The sequence below is a fragment of the Diadema antillarum genome, unplaced genomic scaffold (genome assembly GCF_040938485.1).
Source record: "Diadema antillarum isolate AM-2024a unplaced genomic scaffold, OU_Dant_1.0 seq00000931_RagTag, whole genome shotgun sequence".
NCBI lineage: Eukaryota > Metazoa > Echinodermata > Echinoidea > Diadematoida > Diadematidae > Diadema > Diadema antillarum.
Genome location: NW_027271782.1, coordinates 748,084 through 766,908, shown reverse-complemented (window position 1 = coordinate 766,908; position 18,825 = coordinate 748,084). Strand labels below are relative to the sequence as shown.

Here is an 18,825-nt window from a genome sequence, read left to right as displayed (position 1 = left end):
GGGGCCTTGAATTTGACATTTTTGTGTTTTTGTGTTTGTTTGTTTGCTTGTTTTGTGTTGATGTTGTTGTTGTTGGTTGTTGTTGTTGTTTTTGTTTTTGTTGTGTGTTTTTTTTTTTTTTTGGGGGGGGGGGGGTTAGGGCCCGGGGTAAGGGTGTCAAGGGCAGTGCTCCAGGTTGGGAGAAGGGTCAATGGTATCCCTTTCTACCGCATAATTTACGGAAAGAATCGAATTCTTTCGTGTTTTGTTTTATTTTTTTTTTCATGGGATTGCGGTGGAAATCAGAGCTATAGAAGAATGATAGAACTTACTGTGTATGACAGAATACAGCAACAGCAACGAGAGATATAAAAAGCCTGGAGAATTACGCATTTTATGTTATTGAACACTAGGGTACACCACTGATCTCTTTAGGAGGTTTATCCACTACCCATACCTCCTGTGTGTACTTTCAGAGGGGCCTTTCAGAGATAGGAGTGGGGTAGGCCTACAGTACAATTAGTGCAGGTCATTTGCACGTAGTATGTTGTTGTTCTTTTGAATTGTGGAGCTCTCTGCCGGGTGGGCAATTTGCTCCAAAAAATATAATTATTCAGATATGCCTTAAATCTAATCATAAAAACTTAAAATACTTTTAATTATTTACAAAAAAACCCAATTACATTTATTATTATATTTACAATGATATATTTACAATGATATTGCACGTAGTACGTCATGTTACCTCTCTTTATACGAAGTATACGGCACTAAAGTGCGCCATCTACCGGACAACATGCCACACCGTGGTTTCTTGAATCACTGAAATAGTAACGACAGTTTGGTGAATAATTCAGTGCTACTGTTGCAGTCTACCAACGAAGACTATCCGTTATCTTGTAAATTGAGCCATTTCTACTTCGTAGTCGGATAAAAAAAACAAAAACAAAACAAAAACAAAAAACGATGTAGCCTAGGCAAGTATCGTTCAAGAAAAAAAATCAGTGCTAGAATGGAGGACAATCCTACACCAGAATCAAGTTGATCTTGAAAATAAAGACGAACAAGCACAGGTACAATAATGAACACTTTCATCAAAATTGGATGAAAAATACAAGCAAATAATGAAATGCTAAAGACTATAGCTAGATTTTGCAAAAGAGTTCCAGAATAGTTCATATGAATCAATGATTATAATAAATCTTGGGATGCAAATAAAAGAGTTGATAATGTCTTCACTCCACAATTTTCCATTGATCGTGTACAAAATCTGAATAAAATTAGATTTCTCTGCTATAATGTAAAACATAATGCTATTCCTGACTCCGTTAGCTTCGATTATAATGATCAATAAAATAGATTTGAGATTGGGGCATATAGTTACGTTAAAACAAAAAACCGGGCAATGCCAAGGTTTTGTGAATGAACTATATTTCAAGTTGTAAGACAATGGCATCATCAACTCATTTTCATATTCATTGACTGTTCAAGAACTTTTTTTTTAAACTGCAGAAACTTCACAAAATCACAATATTACTTCCCAGTATGAATTGTGATCATACCTATGTTGATCGAATTTATGCTGTTACGCTTTCGAAACTGTACTCTTCTTTTCAGACTATAACTTTAACTGGTCAGGAATTCTCTTCTTATAATTTGATGACTTGTGGCTTTTAGACCTGGGTAGATGGTTAACAACAGAAATATGGAGTGGTTCCAGAGCATGACAATGCAATGGATGATTGCATCACGCAATTAAACTCATAAAATATAGTCTAAGAACTGAGTTTAGGTAACGACTCTGTGTAAGTTAAGTATCTGCATAACCCATGAGAAGGATAAAAAAAGCAATCTAATTTTGAAAATCAAGGACTGAGGCCATCTTCATATAAGTTATCGGAGTGGAGACATAAAAGAAGTAATCTATCATCCTATAGTGTATGCAAATTCACATCGTAAAACTCGAAGATGGAGAAGACGCATGATAGCACGCACAACAGGAAACAAAACACAACACTGCAATCCATGTACACTGCAAGTATATATGTGACCGTGCATCACAAAACAACAAAAAGGTCGCACACACTGATTTTGCGTGAGGACTGAAAATAAGTGAAATGGGTCAACCTAGCCGATCTTGACTTTTTCATATTTTCTGAAAGAGCAAGTCTTCTTTTACATTATGCTTAAATTTAGGGTCATAAAAAGGGCGGATAAGTGTGTTTTTTAGGAGTTTATCTCGAACATTTTTGGTAGAATAGTGTGATTAGGTGTGTCTTTACAGTCCCTTTTTCATTTCTGAAAAACCTTGTATACACTCTTAAATTTCAACTCTAATAACTTTTGAAATGATAGTGCTACTGCTTTGAAAGTTGGCATTGATTATGGAGAGAATGTGTTGATGAGGCGTGCTTAATTTCAGTTTAATCTGATAATCCCTTCATTGTTGTTACTCGGGTGGTTTATTTCCTGTTTTTTGTCCAATTCATCGCACAGCCGGCACGGTTTGGTAAAGATTAAGCGCTTGAACATGTTGAATAGACACTGTACTTCAGAGCCTCTTTTCTCAGTTCACACTTTTCCTAAGTTTGTGCTTTCTTTCCAATATTTAGATAAGTTATATAGGAGAGTCCATTTTGATTTGAGTTAGATATCATTTTAAAGCTTAAAGTCTCCTCTTTCAGAATATGGTCTTAGCTAAAAATTCATGTCTGGCGACTTTTTGTCTGTTTTGTGGTGCAGGGTCACATATTGTTTTAAAAACTAGAGGCAGCGTCTCCGTAACGGGCTCTATGCAGTTGACTTACCACGAACAATTTATTTTCATAGACCTCACTGACCCCCAGTAATACCGGGATCATGAAAAGGAAAGACAGGAAAAGGAAACAGGAAGACGTCTTGTGGTCAAGTCCATGCAAAACATTTTTTTTGTGTGTGCCCCAAATCGAGAATTTGCGTTGTATACGGCAGAGGAATACAGCCATGGCATTTTAACTCAAAACCATTAAAGTGTTATCGTACAATTTGCGAACACACACACACAAAAAGAATAGATTCTACTTTCACATCCTGTCCTGCTGATCAATTCAGAATACTAAGTATAGATAATTATCATTCGTCTGAAATAATTACCGTTTAATGATACAGATTGCAAAAGAAGAGATGGCAACGAAAATGAATGTAATCTCGGAAATGACTTGTACGGCGGTTTTGCATGATGCACAATGTGAAAACAACATCATAACAAAGCAAACAAAGGACTCCGTGCTATGTACGCCCAAAGACCATGGAGCAAACAAAACATGATTAGAAAATTATCGAGCGCTTGGTCTATGATAACTGCAGCGCTATCCAGTTTCATTCAGAAAAACAACCTTAATGGCAAGAAAATTCAAATAAGAATACCACAGACCATGCATCATCAATCTCTTCCTCCCCACCCCCCCCCCTCCTAAAAAAAATCCTACATTTTTAAATGCAGGAAAAATGATCAAGTATATAAAGCAAAATACCGCACAATTTCAGAGGTACGGAAATTTCTTATCTTAAAGGGACATTCCAGACAATTTTCATAATTTCACATCATGTAGTACATAAATCGACGACTCCATGTATAGAATTGTGGAATTTATTTTGGTTCTTGAGCAGAGAAACAATACCATGAAAAAACCTTAAATAAATTACACTGAACAAGGATGATGACATAGGAGGTTCACATGTTTCAGAAATGTAGCAGAGTAATTCCATTACAATACCGCTTGCTTGCGAGTTCACCTAAGACAAGTATAATCTATAATGCATGCCTTCTTCTTTTGTTCTGCTTCCTTGCGCCCCAGCTCATGCATTCTTATGGTGACTCTGCCATGTCATCATCCTTGTTCATTGCGATTTGTTCTAAATTTTGAAAATATTCTTATTCTTCATCCCAATTATCACAAATTCTAAAACTCTGTCCTCAGTAAAACTAATTTATAGTTGTTCAAATGAAAAAAATCTGAAAATCATCCGGAGGTCTCCTTTAATTAGATTGATTATTGACCATTTGGTCAGTAATTCCCTCAAACAATCAACCTATACTAGCTGCCACCTATATACATGCAGTATACGGTCACCCCCTCCCCCCCCCCCCAAAAAAAAAAAAATGTTAAAGACCCTGTCTACAGCGGTCACCTGTCTATAATGGCCACTTTTTTCCCGTCTCGTTTAGATGGCCATGCTATGATAGAAAGGTTGACTGTATTATACATGCGTTCCTGCGTTCTGCATGTCTATACCAGGGCTCTCATGTGCCAGATATGCAGCTCAATAACAGGATTGAAGGAAATTGATGAACCAAACATGCTTATTTCATGAGGAAAGGTAAAAAAAATGCACCAAAGCATGGCCCACTGCAACATGGCTAACAAGTCGCGTAGACTCTGACATCTCGTCTGGTTCATTTCCTTGGCATAATGTTGCACTTGTGAGGTTCACCTCAAGCATGTCTGGATGTCAATTTCACCATTTCCAGACTCTCACACGAAATGATTTTACCTTCTGGAAAACATAATGGTCTCTGTACATTCAAACACAGTGCACAATATGTGACGTGTTTTTTTTTTTTTTATTAGTGTCTTGGAAATCGATTAATATGCTGGAGCAGTCTATGTCTTTTGTTTCCATGACGATGTGAAAAATACTCTTTCAGCTGGGAAGAAAAAAAATAAACCCTTGTATCTTATATTTTGATTTTCAATCTTGTTTGGTGGCTACGTAAATTTGCATAGAAGTGATGATTACGTACAATGATGATGATGATGACGAGGAGGAGGAAGAGGAGGAGGAGGAGGAGGAGGAGGAGGAGGAGGAGGAGGGGGAGCATGATGAAAATGCATGGAGTAAGCCAGTGTCATAACTATGGTAATGTAAAGGTTCTGTATACCTCTCAGAAAACAGAAGAGTTCGCAGTGAAGAGTTCCTTTCAGAAATCCTGAAACCCTGGTGATAGTACATGACTGTATTAGGCTACCCACAATCACTGAACATGCAATTCGGTGCTCTTATAAGGATGGACCTTGGTTCTCGGTGCTACCTTCACAGATGTAAACACTGGGATACTACTGCAATCACTTCATATCAAAAAGAGAAAGAAGAAGAAAACGAGAGGCGTGTTGATAGAAGGAGAGCTATAGGGCGGGGAAGAGGATAAGGTAATCATGTTGCAAATGCAATAGATGCAAACATATAAATACTTATGCTTAGATGTAAAGATATATCATATTCACAAACCACCGACAGATAGAGAGAAACATATAGGTAGATCGCTAAATAGATAGGTTGATTGAACGAAAGATGGAGGGGGGGGGTGTCATGATATGACATATTTTGTATTTGTCACGTAATAATTTGTCTCATTGTACTACTGGTTATTGTGTAGCTCATGTAAGAAATTGATGTTATGGCAATGGTTACAAAAGAAGTGCAGCTTTAAAGACAAAAGCTTGCATCAAAATAACCATATAAGGAGATGTTGCGATGCACAATCAAAGTAAAAGAGAGTGATTTGGAATTAAATGTTTTAGGGATGAGTAAACCCTACATGACGTCAAAATACGAGGAAAGGGTATCCCTGGTAGTATGCCTCATACTATCTGGTATGTGGACGTCATTCACGACGTCAAACACAAGTTTCTAGCTAGGTCAAAACAGGACCACTTCAAAGAATTTTGGTTTCCGTGGACAGGAAGTGATGACGTCAAGCAGAGGCTTGACCAATGCAAAATGAGATACTCAGGAAAGTTTTGACAGACAGAAAACGCCAACCAATAAGAAAAGGGGGCAGGACTTCTATGAAAACTTTCTAGGAAGTCACTTGACTTCATTTAATTAATTTTACATGGAGACCTATGGTCCAACAAATGTATAAATATGCAGTGTTTGGGCACAAAATTCAGATGCCACATTATTTGCGGAACACTCAGGACCAGGCTACGGTACTTCGAGTTTGCGAAGTTAGAGTAGCAGAGTGTTATTTGGAATCAGTGTGATTCAGGGATTGTTGCATTTCGGCTGGGACAGCCTGACCATCCAGCAGAGAATCTAGGAGGATTCGAGTGTAAACACCAACAACTGTTGTAAGTACACGATCATTTAATTGAAGTTGTTTATGCCTTGTAAGTTCCTATGTAATTCCCGATATTGCATTGTATGTGTGATGGTTGTATGTCAAACCGAATTTTAATTGCATTGTGAAAGAAATAGAGAATTAGAACAACGCTAAGATTTTAATGGGCTGATTAATCACCCCTATTCCACATTGAAAGATAATTATCCATGGTGAAACATTATTATGGAAATTATGTGTGGCTAATCAATGTTGATATGATGGAATATATAATCATATGTTTTGTTTAAGTTATATGAATAAGAATCAGGAATAACTAAAGACCACAAATTATAAGGGAGGTATCATGTTATTAAATTAACAGGGTGTTTAGGGTTCCAGGGAGAGAGCCACCGTTTAGGGTTCCAGCGAGGACCAAGTTTAGGGTTCCAGAGAGGACCAGAAGTAAGGGGAGACGACCCGCTACTTCAGGCAGGGCATCGTCTACAACCTAGAGCAACCAAGCACGGGAGCTTCTAGAATAAACCAACGAGCAGAGCAACCAAGCTCAAGATCAAGTGGAATTGGAAATCTGTATTCAAGTTTGTACCATGTTATTATAATTGTAAACGACCATAATTTGAGACGAGTATAATAAATCTTATTGCTTGTTACATTATAAGAACACTGTGTAATTGGCTACTTATTTCGAGGCACTGTAGTTGCACAAGTTGAAGGAGTTGATTGAGTGAATGGTCTGCTTAACAATCTGCTGCATTTAGAGAAAGTCAGCCTTTGACTATAGAAAAGATCCCAGTCGCAGGGAGGACTTTCGTTCCCCACATTCAGAGGAAAGTCCCCTGTGACAGGGGGTAGGGAGGAATGAGAGGGAGGAGTACGTGATGCGGAGGGAGAGATGGAAGGGGAGGCATGGAGACTAAATTGGCGGTGATGTTGAACCCCCCCCCCCCTCTCATTTTCAATGTAGGGTAGCTGAAAGCACCTCCATGCAGCCATCCAATCAAAAGGCTCAATGTTAGGGATCGTCACAGCAGTGCTTTTCATTGGCCCCGTGTTGACGTTAGATCGTGCAGGAGTCATCTAAGAAGTTCAGCCCGGAGATTTCATTTTTCAGCCCATGACCTTTCAGGAGATAAAATTATAAAGTGAAAGCCACTCCCAACTGAAATTGACTCTTATGAACAGACTGAAAGCAAACAAGCAGAACAGTAAGCAGGCGGATCAAGACTGATATTACCTCTGATTGAAGTCTCGTTATGTTTTAGAGTAACGGTTTGATATTTCGGTCAGACTAAGTAATGGCTACGAGCCATACGTATAGGGGATAATGGTATGACCTCGTAAATCTCCAGTTAATTTGCACACATATCGTTGTAAGATTTATGCGTGTGTGTGTATGTGTTTGTTTGTTCATGTGTCGTGTGTGTGTGTGTGTGTGTGTGTGTGTGTGTGTGTGTATGTGTGAAATATATTTAACAAATTAAGATCATATCCACCACATCAACTTGTTCGATAGTTGTAACAAGTCTGACAGCGATGATGATTATGAAGAGCTGGAGGGTTATATAGTGTTTTTTTTCTTTTTAAGAGCTGAAGGATTATAGTGTTTTTCTTATTTTTTTTTAAATACTGGGCAAAAAAATCCAAACAAACTATGAAATCGCCAATGGGCCAGTGGGCCAATGGGCCAATGGGCGAGTTCTTACAGGTGATAACATCACAACTTTCAGTGTCAGTGTTTCGCAAAATCACGTGAAATCATCACTGATGGCAATATTGCATCATGATCGCCTGATGATGCAGTGGCCATTATCATGATGCGGGTCTACACCAATAGCATCACGTCGTGTATTAAAGTGATCTTGAGAGCTTCTGAATGTCAGCTATTGACGTAGAATTTATTGACAGTGGTGTATAGATCATTTTATACAACGGAATATGATAGGATGCATGAATCCTTGGCAAACATTATGGACGCTAACATTGGATGCAGGTTGGCTTGACTGACGATTTAATCTTATGTGATGATTATTTCCATTCCCTGTTTCCCTTATTTCCCTTTGTTAATCAGTTGCAATTAAAACAACTCGACGAAAAAACAAAACAAAATAAAACATGAATTTGAATATGTACGGAGTACCCCTTCAAATTACAAGGATTAGAACCATACGACGCTGGCTGTCAGGCCCCGGCGGAAGCTTAGTGGTCTCATGAAACAGGCGTCTGTCCGGAAACCAGGAGGTCGTAGGTTCGAATCTTGCTTGAGATTGATGTTGTCGTATTACGATTATAAATGTTTGCAATGAAGATACTGTTTGAATAAAATGGGTAACGAATCAAATGATTTTAATCTTCTGTGAGTTGTTCACTTAAAGCATTGTCACGGTCATTTTCAGTCAGGCATGTCTCAATCACTTCTTTTTTCCAATTTATCTCATTTTACGGTGGTCAATGCATGTTGTCGAATCGAACAGAAAAATAAAACATGATTATACCGAACAGGAATGCCATATTCTTTGTCCCATTTAAAGATGACGCTACTTTTCTTTCTGCATTGTGTAACATATTGATGAATATAGCATAGAATGCATCCATTGTCATAAAGATGGAGGGAGAGAGAGAGGAGGAGAAGGAGGAGGAAATGAGACAATCTAAATCGTGAACACTTTTGAGACGGTCCCTCGAATTGCGGGTTGCATTTTTTTTTTTTTTACGCTTCGCAGCCGGTTGAATTTGTATTGATAATGAGGTAGAAAGCGACACACAGAGTGAACGACCGCCCGTTAGATGAGCGAACGGCTACTTGCCTTCCGCGCTCGAACGCAGGTAACCCGATTCACGGCCACCATCTGCACACTATCAGAGGGAAACCGCCAGGGAAGCCGCATCTCATCAAGCTATTCTCTCCTCGCTTTTTTTGACATCTCGCTGAAATTTCATCAATATGCGCGAAATTGTACACATTCAGGCAGGCCAGTGTGGAAACCAGATCGGCGCAAAGGTATAGTACACATTGTTCTGTGATTTTGAACACGATTGGTGAGGAGTGGAAGATGTATAAGAACAAAAAGATGCTTTCTGTTATTCGTTGCGTTAGTGGTAGACGATCAAAAAAAAAAAACTCCTCTTTGATGGAGCTGTATAGTATGCAACAGTCTTATACATAGCTTTGCGTTTATATTCCTTTTTTTTAAAACAACATATCATTAACTAGCTGATCACTCCAGCTTTTAGAGTAAGGCATGGACATGATGGGGAAATCAGCTGCAATTTGTGCTATGCGATTAGTGTATAAAGAAAGCATAAGAAGAGAAGAAACTTGCTTCTTGACAATGTACGTTCTGTGCATTTGTGTGGGTTTTTTTCTTCTTCTCAGAGCAGGATAGGTGTTGCATCCATGACCCCCTACTGATCCCCACTGTACATGCATAATGTGGAGTCATCGGCGAGCTGACCAGTGGTCAAATTTCCTCTGTGTTTTTCTACAGTACCACTATAGAGTTGTCATTTACATTTTTTAAAGAAACTCAAAACCCATTTATTTCAAGAACAGAACCGATAATTATGTAGTTGTGGATTATTCTATTTGTTCTCTTTTGTTAATTGTAAAGCGCTTCGAAACAATTTTGTCTTAAGCGCTATTATAAATTTTCCATATCATTATTATTATCATCATTTATAAGATATAAAAAGATACATTGTATAACATGTACTTGGAATCTTTACTTCTGAGTTAATTCCCCTCACATGTTGGGCACAAAGTGATCAATAGAGATATAAGGATTATTGTCATGTGAAGAAAAGCTGGATTTGAGATTGGTTCTAGATATCGAACTGTTTGACATTTATAAATAGTATAATAATTATGATTGATTGTTTGTTAATAATATGTGTGTATGTGTGTGTATGTGTGTGTGTGTGTGTAATGTAAACGTCATGGCTTTTTATAACAAGCTGTGTGACATTATGCTCTCATACACACACACGTATACCAACACACACATACACAGAACTCTAGTTTCCTCAACACACCGTATAAAAGAAATGCTATTTTTATTTTATTTTCGGAATCTGCGTGCGGAGAGTAGTATTGCATTGCAACTCCGTCTATCTTGCTGTGGTTTGAAAGGAAACTTTTTATGGTGGTTCCTCCTCATACTTTGGTATCAAATTAATTAGTGCTTGATTAAGTATCCATGATTATGGTGACAATACATAATATTATGTTGTATACATGCATATATAATGTATACCATTACCAAGGTGAAATATATTCACCAACAGCTCGCAACGAGTATACATTTTCGCTTTCTTCGTTTAATATTCACGTGTTTGTGCATGGTCTCATTGCATTCTGCTCTGCTACCTGTGTAAGAAATGGGTCACCAGTTCTAACGCCATTACGGATTTCCCAGAGGATGCATTTTGTAGTCGACCGTCTACTTGACCTCCACTTCAGCGTGCTTAGCTTATGTAAACATGGGGAAATTAGCCGAACCAGCACAGATGCGCGCCGTTTAATGTCCAGACGGCGTGTCGTCAATTAGGGGGCTACTTTACCAATCGATGTACCAAACGTCAGCCGTCTGTGGAACTTGGTTTCGTCGATACCAATCAGCGGCGAGGCTTGATTAATGCCAAGCGGACATGGATCTTGCAATTATGATTATTCATACGCGAGCTCTGGCTGTCCCATAGAGATGTATACTAAGAACACTAGAGGGCAGACTCCGTAAAATCACTGTGACCGATAGAAGGAGGCGTTCGCCATTTTGGTCCGGGCAAATTTCGACTAGCGACCGTACCGATAACGTGTAGCGCTACGGAGCATTCAGGGAGATCGACGACGGGATGCAACGGCAGTAGGCTGACATCTATGCCAAGGTCTCCATCGGAGTTTGGAAATCGAAAAATGTTCTGAAATTCGCAAATTCTACTTAAAGTAGCATAGATCTATGTTGCAAAATGCCTGGTTCATGTGCTGCTTTTGGATGTAGAAACAGGAGAAAAGAAGGGGAGCGGAGATTCCTTTCACAAGTAACTAAAATTACATTTATAGTGTGTGTTAAACATTATTGCAGATTGATTCAAGGCAAAAAAAAAAAGAAGGAAAAAGAAAAGAAAAGGTCTTGCAAAATTCGTCAGGGGCACTCCGCCCTCCCTCAGCTATTCTCGATCTATTGAATATAGATAGCTAATACAGTACATAACTATATGCAAGGTCGGCGGAACGGGGGAGAGGGCATTTGCCCCATTTCAAAAAAAAAAACTCCCCTTTTTAAGTTAAAAAAGTGCTCATTTCTAAGTGCCCTATTTGGCCATTGAGCCCCCCCCCCCCACAAAAAAAAAAAAATCGTTCCTCCACCCTTTGCTATACCAGCAGTTAATTTCACTAAGATAGTGTGAGAAAAGCTCAGAATACGTAATATATGCCTGGTGACAGGACATATGCTCCGGCATTGATATCTTTCTGAAAGTAGAATTACCATCATGGGTCTGATTGGGCTTTTGGTTCTTGTAAGAAAGGCAGGGTGAGGATTAGGATTAGGGTCACCGTGGGTGTTATGATTTGGGTTAGGGTTTATGTAAGCTTCAACATTAGCATTTCGAGCTTGAACATCAATATGTCATGGAACCAATATGCCTACACGTACCTATAAAAATGATTTATTTCATTTCCACCACCACCAGAAAAAAAAAAAGAAATACAATAAAACACTCGTATACACAGATAGGACTATAGAATGCAGTCCCCTAATACAGAAAAAAAAAATAACTGCAAAAAAAAAATACAAAAATTGACGCAGTATACTGTATCACAAGGGGCATCCGGCAGTCTAGAGACCAAGAGAACCCTTTGTATTGCATGGACCATGGTCGTGTTGGTCGGCTTGAAAGTATTACCTCGTTGAGAATAAAGTAATTTTTTTATATTTTCATTTTCTTTACCACTCACAATAAGAGATTGCTAGCAACTTAAATTTTTGAGTTGTTTCCTTCTCTCATCTCCGACCCCCTCATCTTTTTGCTGAAAGGCAATACGTGTTTGAGCGCTTGTTGTATACGTGTTCACGTGTCCACCACTACTGCGCTGCCCGGACCGATGCTTGTTTTTGCCCGGACAAAGATGGCGCGCGGCCTCTTCATCTCGGCACACGAGCACTGCGTACGCGCCACACGCAGTCCTCGCTCTAGTATATTATTAGTATACATCTCTATGGGCTGTCCTAAGCTCGTCCATGTGTGATTTATGATACGGAGTTACATGTATTAACATAATTTGGACAAGCAACGTTAACAGTGAATTCACGTCATGCACAGTGTACGGTTGACTCATGCGTTAGCTCTGAGTTAGGCGTGGACTCAACGATGCCACAATGTCAGGCAGAGTCTCTTTAAATTCTTTAGATTGAGCTGAGGGACAAATCCAAAAGTAGAATCAGATTGAAAATATTAATCTAATAGATTTAGAAGTCAATCTTTTTTCTCAGTCTGATTTTGGATGTATCCCTTACTACAATCTTAATAGGTTGATTTCCAATCTATAAAGGACTTGGGGAGTGGGAGATGCATGGGAAAGGGGTGGGGGTTGCAGTCTCCACACTTTGAGCTACAAACACACACACATACACACACACACATTGATACATCAAAGACTAAAAAAGGATAAAGAACAAAGACATATCAATCAAAAGTCAGGGGTTTTCAGGATCCCTCCCCACCAAAAACAAACAAACAAACAAACAAACAAACAAAAACAAAAACAAAACAACAACAACTCTCCGAGAGTCTTACAGTATATCATGCCTAAGTTTGTGGACAATATTTATGCAGTGTGTACGTCGCAATTCACATATTATTATTACACCATACTTTTGTATAGGCCTATTGTTAATATCTCAGGATACTATCATGAGATGTCATTCTCTTCCGTAATGATACGTACACATTGGAAAGTGCGTGGACTGAAACGAAGATACGATAAAACATAAACAGATGCATTCCATATTTTAAAACCACACACACATTCCACGGAACACCAGCAAAGCTTGGTAATTAGATCAGCATAAGTGATCAGGTCTGACAATGCCGAACAGAAGTCATTATTTCCATTTACGCTCGATCAAATCTCAATCATGGCAGCTGAAAATAGCGTTGGTCTCAGTCAGAAGCGCGTGGCAGCTGTCCGAGACGACAAGCCCTTTCCCGCCAACTTTTATACCAAAATTCTTTTGTCTTTTACCATGTGCGGAGGATGGTTTTTGTGCGGTAGCTATAAAAAGCGTGGCAAAAAGCAAACAAAAGCAAGGACAATGATACATATATGAGCATTATGTCGTGGCATAGCGGGGTGATGACCCTGCACGGCCTCTGGTCCCTTGTGTGTTGTTTGTCCATAATCCATTTCCAAATGAACCATCTGGACCTTGTTTAATTGATGAGGTATTGATTCATATGCCGGTGTAAGTGGGAACAATCATCGAGTCTAAATATGCAAAATACTGACATTCTTAAACTTTGATGCAAAATAAATGTAATTGAGGTTAATGCTCGATCTTCATATCTAATGTTTTATTTCTTGATGAATTTTGATTCCATCTGTTCATTATTTTTGTCACATTGATTAAAGTGACACAAAGTACGTGGCATTGTTCAAAATATCTGATGATATCGATACTTGTTTGTGTTTAAAGGAATGTTGTATAGTTTTGGTTGAAATGGGATTCAGGTTTTGATTGTTTTTTTTTGCGTGATAACCACAAGCCACTTATAAAATATCAAAAAGCATACAATTCTAAGTGGAATTCAAAGTTTGTTCGTTGAAAATCGGTGTTGAAATGGCTTAGATATCCAAAACGAAGTAAAACAAAGCGATCCTAATAAAGGGTGGGTCCCATCACCTTTCATTAGGATCGCTTTGTTTTGGACATCTCAGCTTTTTAAAAACCAATTACAATCAAATAAACTTTAAATTCCTCTTAGAATATAAGCTTTTTCATACTTCATAAGAGGTTTCTCATTATCTCATAAAAAGTTGGAAACCTGAAACTCCATCTCGAACAAAACTAGTTACATAGGCCTACCTTTAAAGTAATCTTACGTAGCCACTATAGAAGAATCACTTTCATACTTATTAGCAAGTCACTACGGGACCAACTGTTTTTTCTTTCCGAAGGACAATGTGTCTATAGTGCCTTGCACAATGTGCAATAATATTCTCATAAAACATGTCATGTGTTACAATATTAATATTATACAGACAATTCGATTTATATTTCTTGCAATATTTCTTATTACGAGTCCAAATGTCGCATTGACTAGTATACATTCTAATCGGCGGGTGTTCACAGATTGCAGTGACTGAAACAGATGCGAAATACACTGTCGTCGCCGATTATGCAGACAATTCGATTTAGATTTCTTGCAATATTTCTTATGACGAGTCCAAATGTCGCATAGACTAGTATACATTCTAATCGGCGGGTTTTCAAAGATTGTAGTGACTGAAACAGATGCGAAATACACTGTCGTCGCCTAATCAGCTCCCACGGGTGACGCATACATGCTCTTGTATCAATTTGGCACGTGCTCGGAATACTTACATGCTGATGGTACAGGGCTGTTGACATGGTACACTGTAATCATCATTAAATATCCGTTACTAGATCAGACTTTTGCTTTACTCGAACAGGAAGTAAAGGGTGAAATGAAATATTTTGAAGCGGAAACTGTTCTGGGAAGATTGTCTTCTCCGATTTTATGCGGTGCCGCTATGTCAGTCATACCCAGATAACGTTGCCTTGCTGTCTATTGCGATCGCAGTGCATGGTTTTAAAGTTATCATGATAAAAGGAGAAAAGGAGAGATGAATAGGAAAAATTCTTTCATTGATCATGTGGACAGACACAACAGCTGCTGCAGTTTCATCAAACTTTCGGCACAATGAGAAATTCATGGAATATCAAGTTTCCTACGTTTTTACGAAACAGTGATATCGTGAATTCCCATGATCCCATAACATTATGCGTGTAGGAAGAAGAGATGATTTTTATCCCGAAGCGATTCCATTTTTATGTACATAAAATAAACACACACACACACACACACACACACACACACACGCACACACACACACACACACACACACACACAAAGAAAACCACACATACACAGACCGATGCACGTACATTGTCAGATTGTGATATACGTGTAATCTATAGACATCAGATCAACGCGCCGTTATCAGGGGCGGATCCAGGAATTCCGTAAAGAGGGGGCGTGTTTACAAAATTAGAGGGGGCGCACGCACCCCTCCCCCATTTTTTTCTTTTTATTTCTTTTGTTTCAACAAAAAATAAAGGGGGGCGTGCGCCGGTTGCGGTCCTCCCTGGATCGCCCCTGGTTATCGCTAGAAATTCACCATTAGAATAATTCTTCTTGCACAAAATACACCATTTCTAGCGTCTGGGCCCTGTTGCATCCAAAGATGCATTCAAACTGAGATGCCAGATAATCAAACAGAAGACGGATATCAGCTAATCAGAATGAGTGTTCGGAGACTTATGCTTTGTTTTTCTGACATAAATATGTTTCATCTCAGCTTTTATGGAAAAGGGCTCTGAATTCATTGATTTTCAAGAGGGACACTCACTGATTGTCTGTAAGTCAGTGGCAACTTGTTGGGCGATTATATCATCACTTTATCTATTAGTTCTCATGGATATGTTGTTCGCGCGACGTTACTTGAATGGAGTTTCACATTAAACAGATGCACGATATCGAGTCGACAATTTTATTTGTTGTACTGCTCATCCATATCCACCTAAGGACATCATTTTCATGAGAATGTTTCTTTATCTGAAATTCGTTACGCGAACTGAACAGACTGCTCCATAGATAAAAACGTTATTTATGTTACGCAAACTGACTGGATGACATGACATGATTATCATTTCACAATCTATTTCCTGATATATACAGGACATGCTTGGCTTCATTTAACATGACAGCAATGGTTGATATTTTCATAACCAGTTCTGGGAGGTGATCTCCGACGAGCATGGTATCGATCCGACTGGAACCTACCATGGCGACTCCGACCTCCAGCTAGAGCGAATCAACGTCTACTACAATGAGGCCACTGGAGGCAAGTACGTCCCTAGGGCGGTACTCGTCGACCTCGAGCCCGGCACCATGGACTCGGTTCGATCGGGACCCTTTGGTCAGATCTTCAGGCCGGACAACTTCGTCTTCGGCCAGAGCGGAGCAGGCAACAACTGGGCCAAGGGACACTACACAGAAGGAGCCGAGCTGGTCGACTCCGTGCTCGATGTCGTCAGAAAGGAAGCAGAAAGCTGTGACTGCCTCCAGGTAATGACCAATTTCTGGGTGCCATTCCGTCATCTAAGCGATTGTGATGTTTTCTCCTAAAAGCAGTGATACGCATACAGCTCTACTCTACATAAGGCATGCCCGAACTGCAATGCTCGAGATTTGCTAAGAGCCAGATAATTTGAACACTGAAGAATTTCTTTCATTGAACGGGAAGAAAGTTACTGTTTTAAACCAAGAAAGGATATGAGTATTTCACGTGAGAACACATATTTATTTATTTTTTAATCGTAGAATTGATTTATGTGATTATTGATGTAATTACCCATTTATATGTTTTCAACTTTGGTAAATGCCATGTTTGGAAACATATGATTTTATTTTCTTATTACAGGGCTTCCAGCTAACACATTCCCTTGGTGGTGGAACTGGTTCCGGCATGGGAACCCTACTCATCAGTAAAATCCGTGAGGAATACCCTGACCGAATCATGAACACATTCAGTGTGGTTCCCTCACCGAAGGTTTCGGACACTGTGGTGGAACCTTACAACGCCACCCTGTCAGTCCACCAGTTGGTCGAGAACACTGATGAGACATTCTGCATCGACAACGAAGCCCTGTACGACATCTGCTTCAGGACCCTCAAGCTCACCACACCAACCTATGGTGACTTGAATCATCTGGTGTCCGCTACAATGAGTGGTGTTACCACCTGCCTCAGGTTCCCTGGACAGCTCAACGCCGATCTCCGCAAGCTGGCAGTCAACATGGTTCCCTTCCCGCGTCTCCATTTCTTCATCCCAGGCTTCGCTCCTCTGACCAGCCGTGGAAGCCAACAGTACCGCGCCCTCACCGTTCCCGAGCTGACGCAGCAGATGTTCGACGCCAAGAACATGATGGCAGCCTGCGACCCACGTCATGGTCGCTACCTCACCGTTGCATCAATATTTCGTGGTCGTATGTCGATGAAGGAGGTCGACGAACAGATGCTCAACGTTCAGAACAAGAACAGCAGCTACTTCGTCGAGTGGATCCCCAACAACGTCAAGACAGCGGTCTGTGACATCCCACCACGTGGTCTCAAGATGGCAGCCACCTTCATCGGCAACAGCACGTCGATCCAGGAGCTCTTCAAGAGAGTCTCCGAGCAGTTCACTGCCATGTTCCGACGAAAAGCTTTCCTCCACTGGTACACCGGCGAGGGCATGGACGAGATGGAGTTCACAGAGGCTGAGAGCAACATGAACGACTTGGTGTCCGAGTACCAGCAGTACCAGGACGCCACCGCTGAGGAAGAGGGAGAGTTTGATGAGGAGGAGGAGGAAGACGTGCAAGAGACTTAGAACAAACATGGGCTGCTTCTGAAAATATGAGCAAAAGGAGTAATTTAAAACCAATACAGCAAAATAAATACTTTGTGCAGGGTCAAGCCTGTACATCTAGCCGTACAGTTTTATTATTGTGCAAGTTTTACTTAGTCAGTGATATTTTATACCAATGCAGAAGAAATTATGATTTTTTTTTTTCACGGACTGTTCTGCGGGGCCAACAAAAGCCTTACGGATCACTACCTCCTTATCACTACGATCAAAGGCAATTTCTAGTAAATTTACAAAAACGGGTATTTTTCATAGATAACATTAAGGTACTTTTATACTGCCTTTCACTTAAAAGGCGACAATAAATACACTGTATGTGAACTTCTTTCAGGTATTTTTATTGCTGAGATTTCGATTGATACACACAGCCTCAGAAACTGACTGTCCATGTTACAACTCATAGGCTGAATTTGCCAAAGGGATGGGTTTGCACTTATTTTCCCCAGGGTTTTTTACAACTCTGATTAAATGGAATATCTGAAGACACGAATTTGATTCTTTTGTCATTGATTTTGACGTCTCCTGGTTTGCATTGGTACATTGCTATTTTGATGTGCATACATGCGTTTAGCGTGGGTGTGTGATTTTGACAAGCGCGTGCACTTCATACAGTATTGTGAGTCATATGCTGCCGTGTTTTGTGTTTTTTTTGTTGTACTTTTTCCTGCAGATCAGATGTAAATTTGGGATAATCAAAGGACGTCCGCCTCTCTGCAACAGAAGCAATTTAATATGGCTGCGTAAATGACTAGAAACATATTCAATGACTACTACAACAACAAAGGACTTGACTTTGACAGTTGCTGCCAACCAATCAGAACCAGAAGCTTATTCACTCGCTCATGGCACCTCCACATTGTTATTAGATTCTATAGATGAACCATTTAGAAGGTCAGATGAATTGAGCCTTTTTATTCTTAAATGCAAATGTATTTTTGAAATGTAATTAAGCACACCATACCCATGCAGCTTTTCTTGCGACTAATTTTCGCTACAGAAATTAGACAGGTACAAATCTTACTTCAAATCA

The 18,825-nt window shown here is 39.6% G+C and overlaps 1 protein-coding gene across 2 annotated transcripts in view; it reads left to right on the top strand.

Annotated features, from left to right (window-relative positions):
- LOC139741450 (tubulin beta-4B chain-like) overlaps positions 1-18,271 on the top strand; it is a 30,509-nt gene extending 12,238 nt beyond the window's left edge. Inside the window, exons 1-3 of one of the 2 annotated variants that reach the window (XM_071652030.1) lie at positions 8,953-9,083; positions 16,118-16,453; positions 16,809-18,271. In XM_071652030.1, coding sequence (XP_071508131.1) covers positions 9,027-9,083; positions 16,118-16,453; positions 16,809-17,759 — 1,344 coding nt within the window. In that variant the 5' untranslated portion in view covers positions 8,953-9,026 and the 3' untranslated portion in view covers positions 17,760-18,271. Of the gene's footprint in view, positions 1-8,952; positions 9,084-16,117; positions 16,454-16,808 lie in introns of those variants that run through there. The other variant, XM_071652031.1, reaches the window with a different exon arrangement.
- Positions 18,272-18,825: the final 554 nt, after the last annotated feature.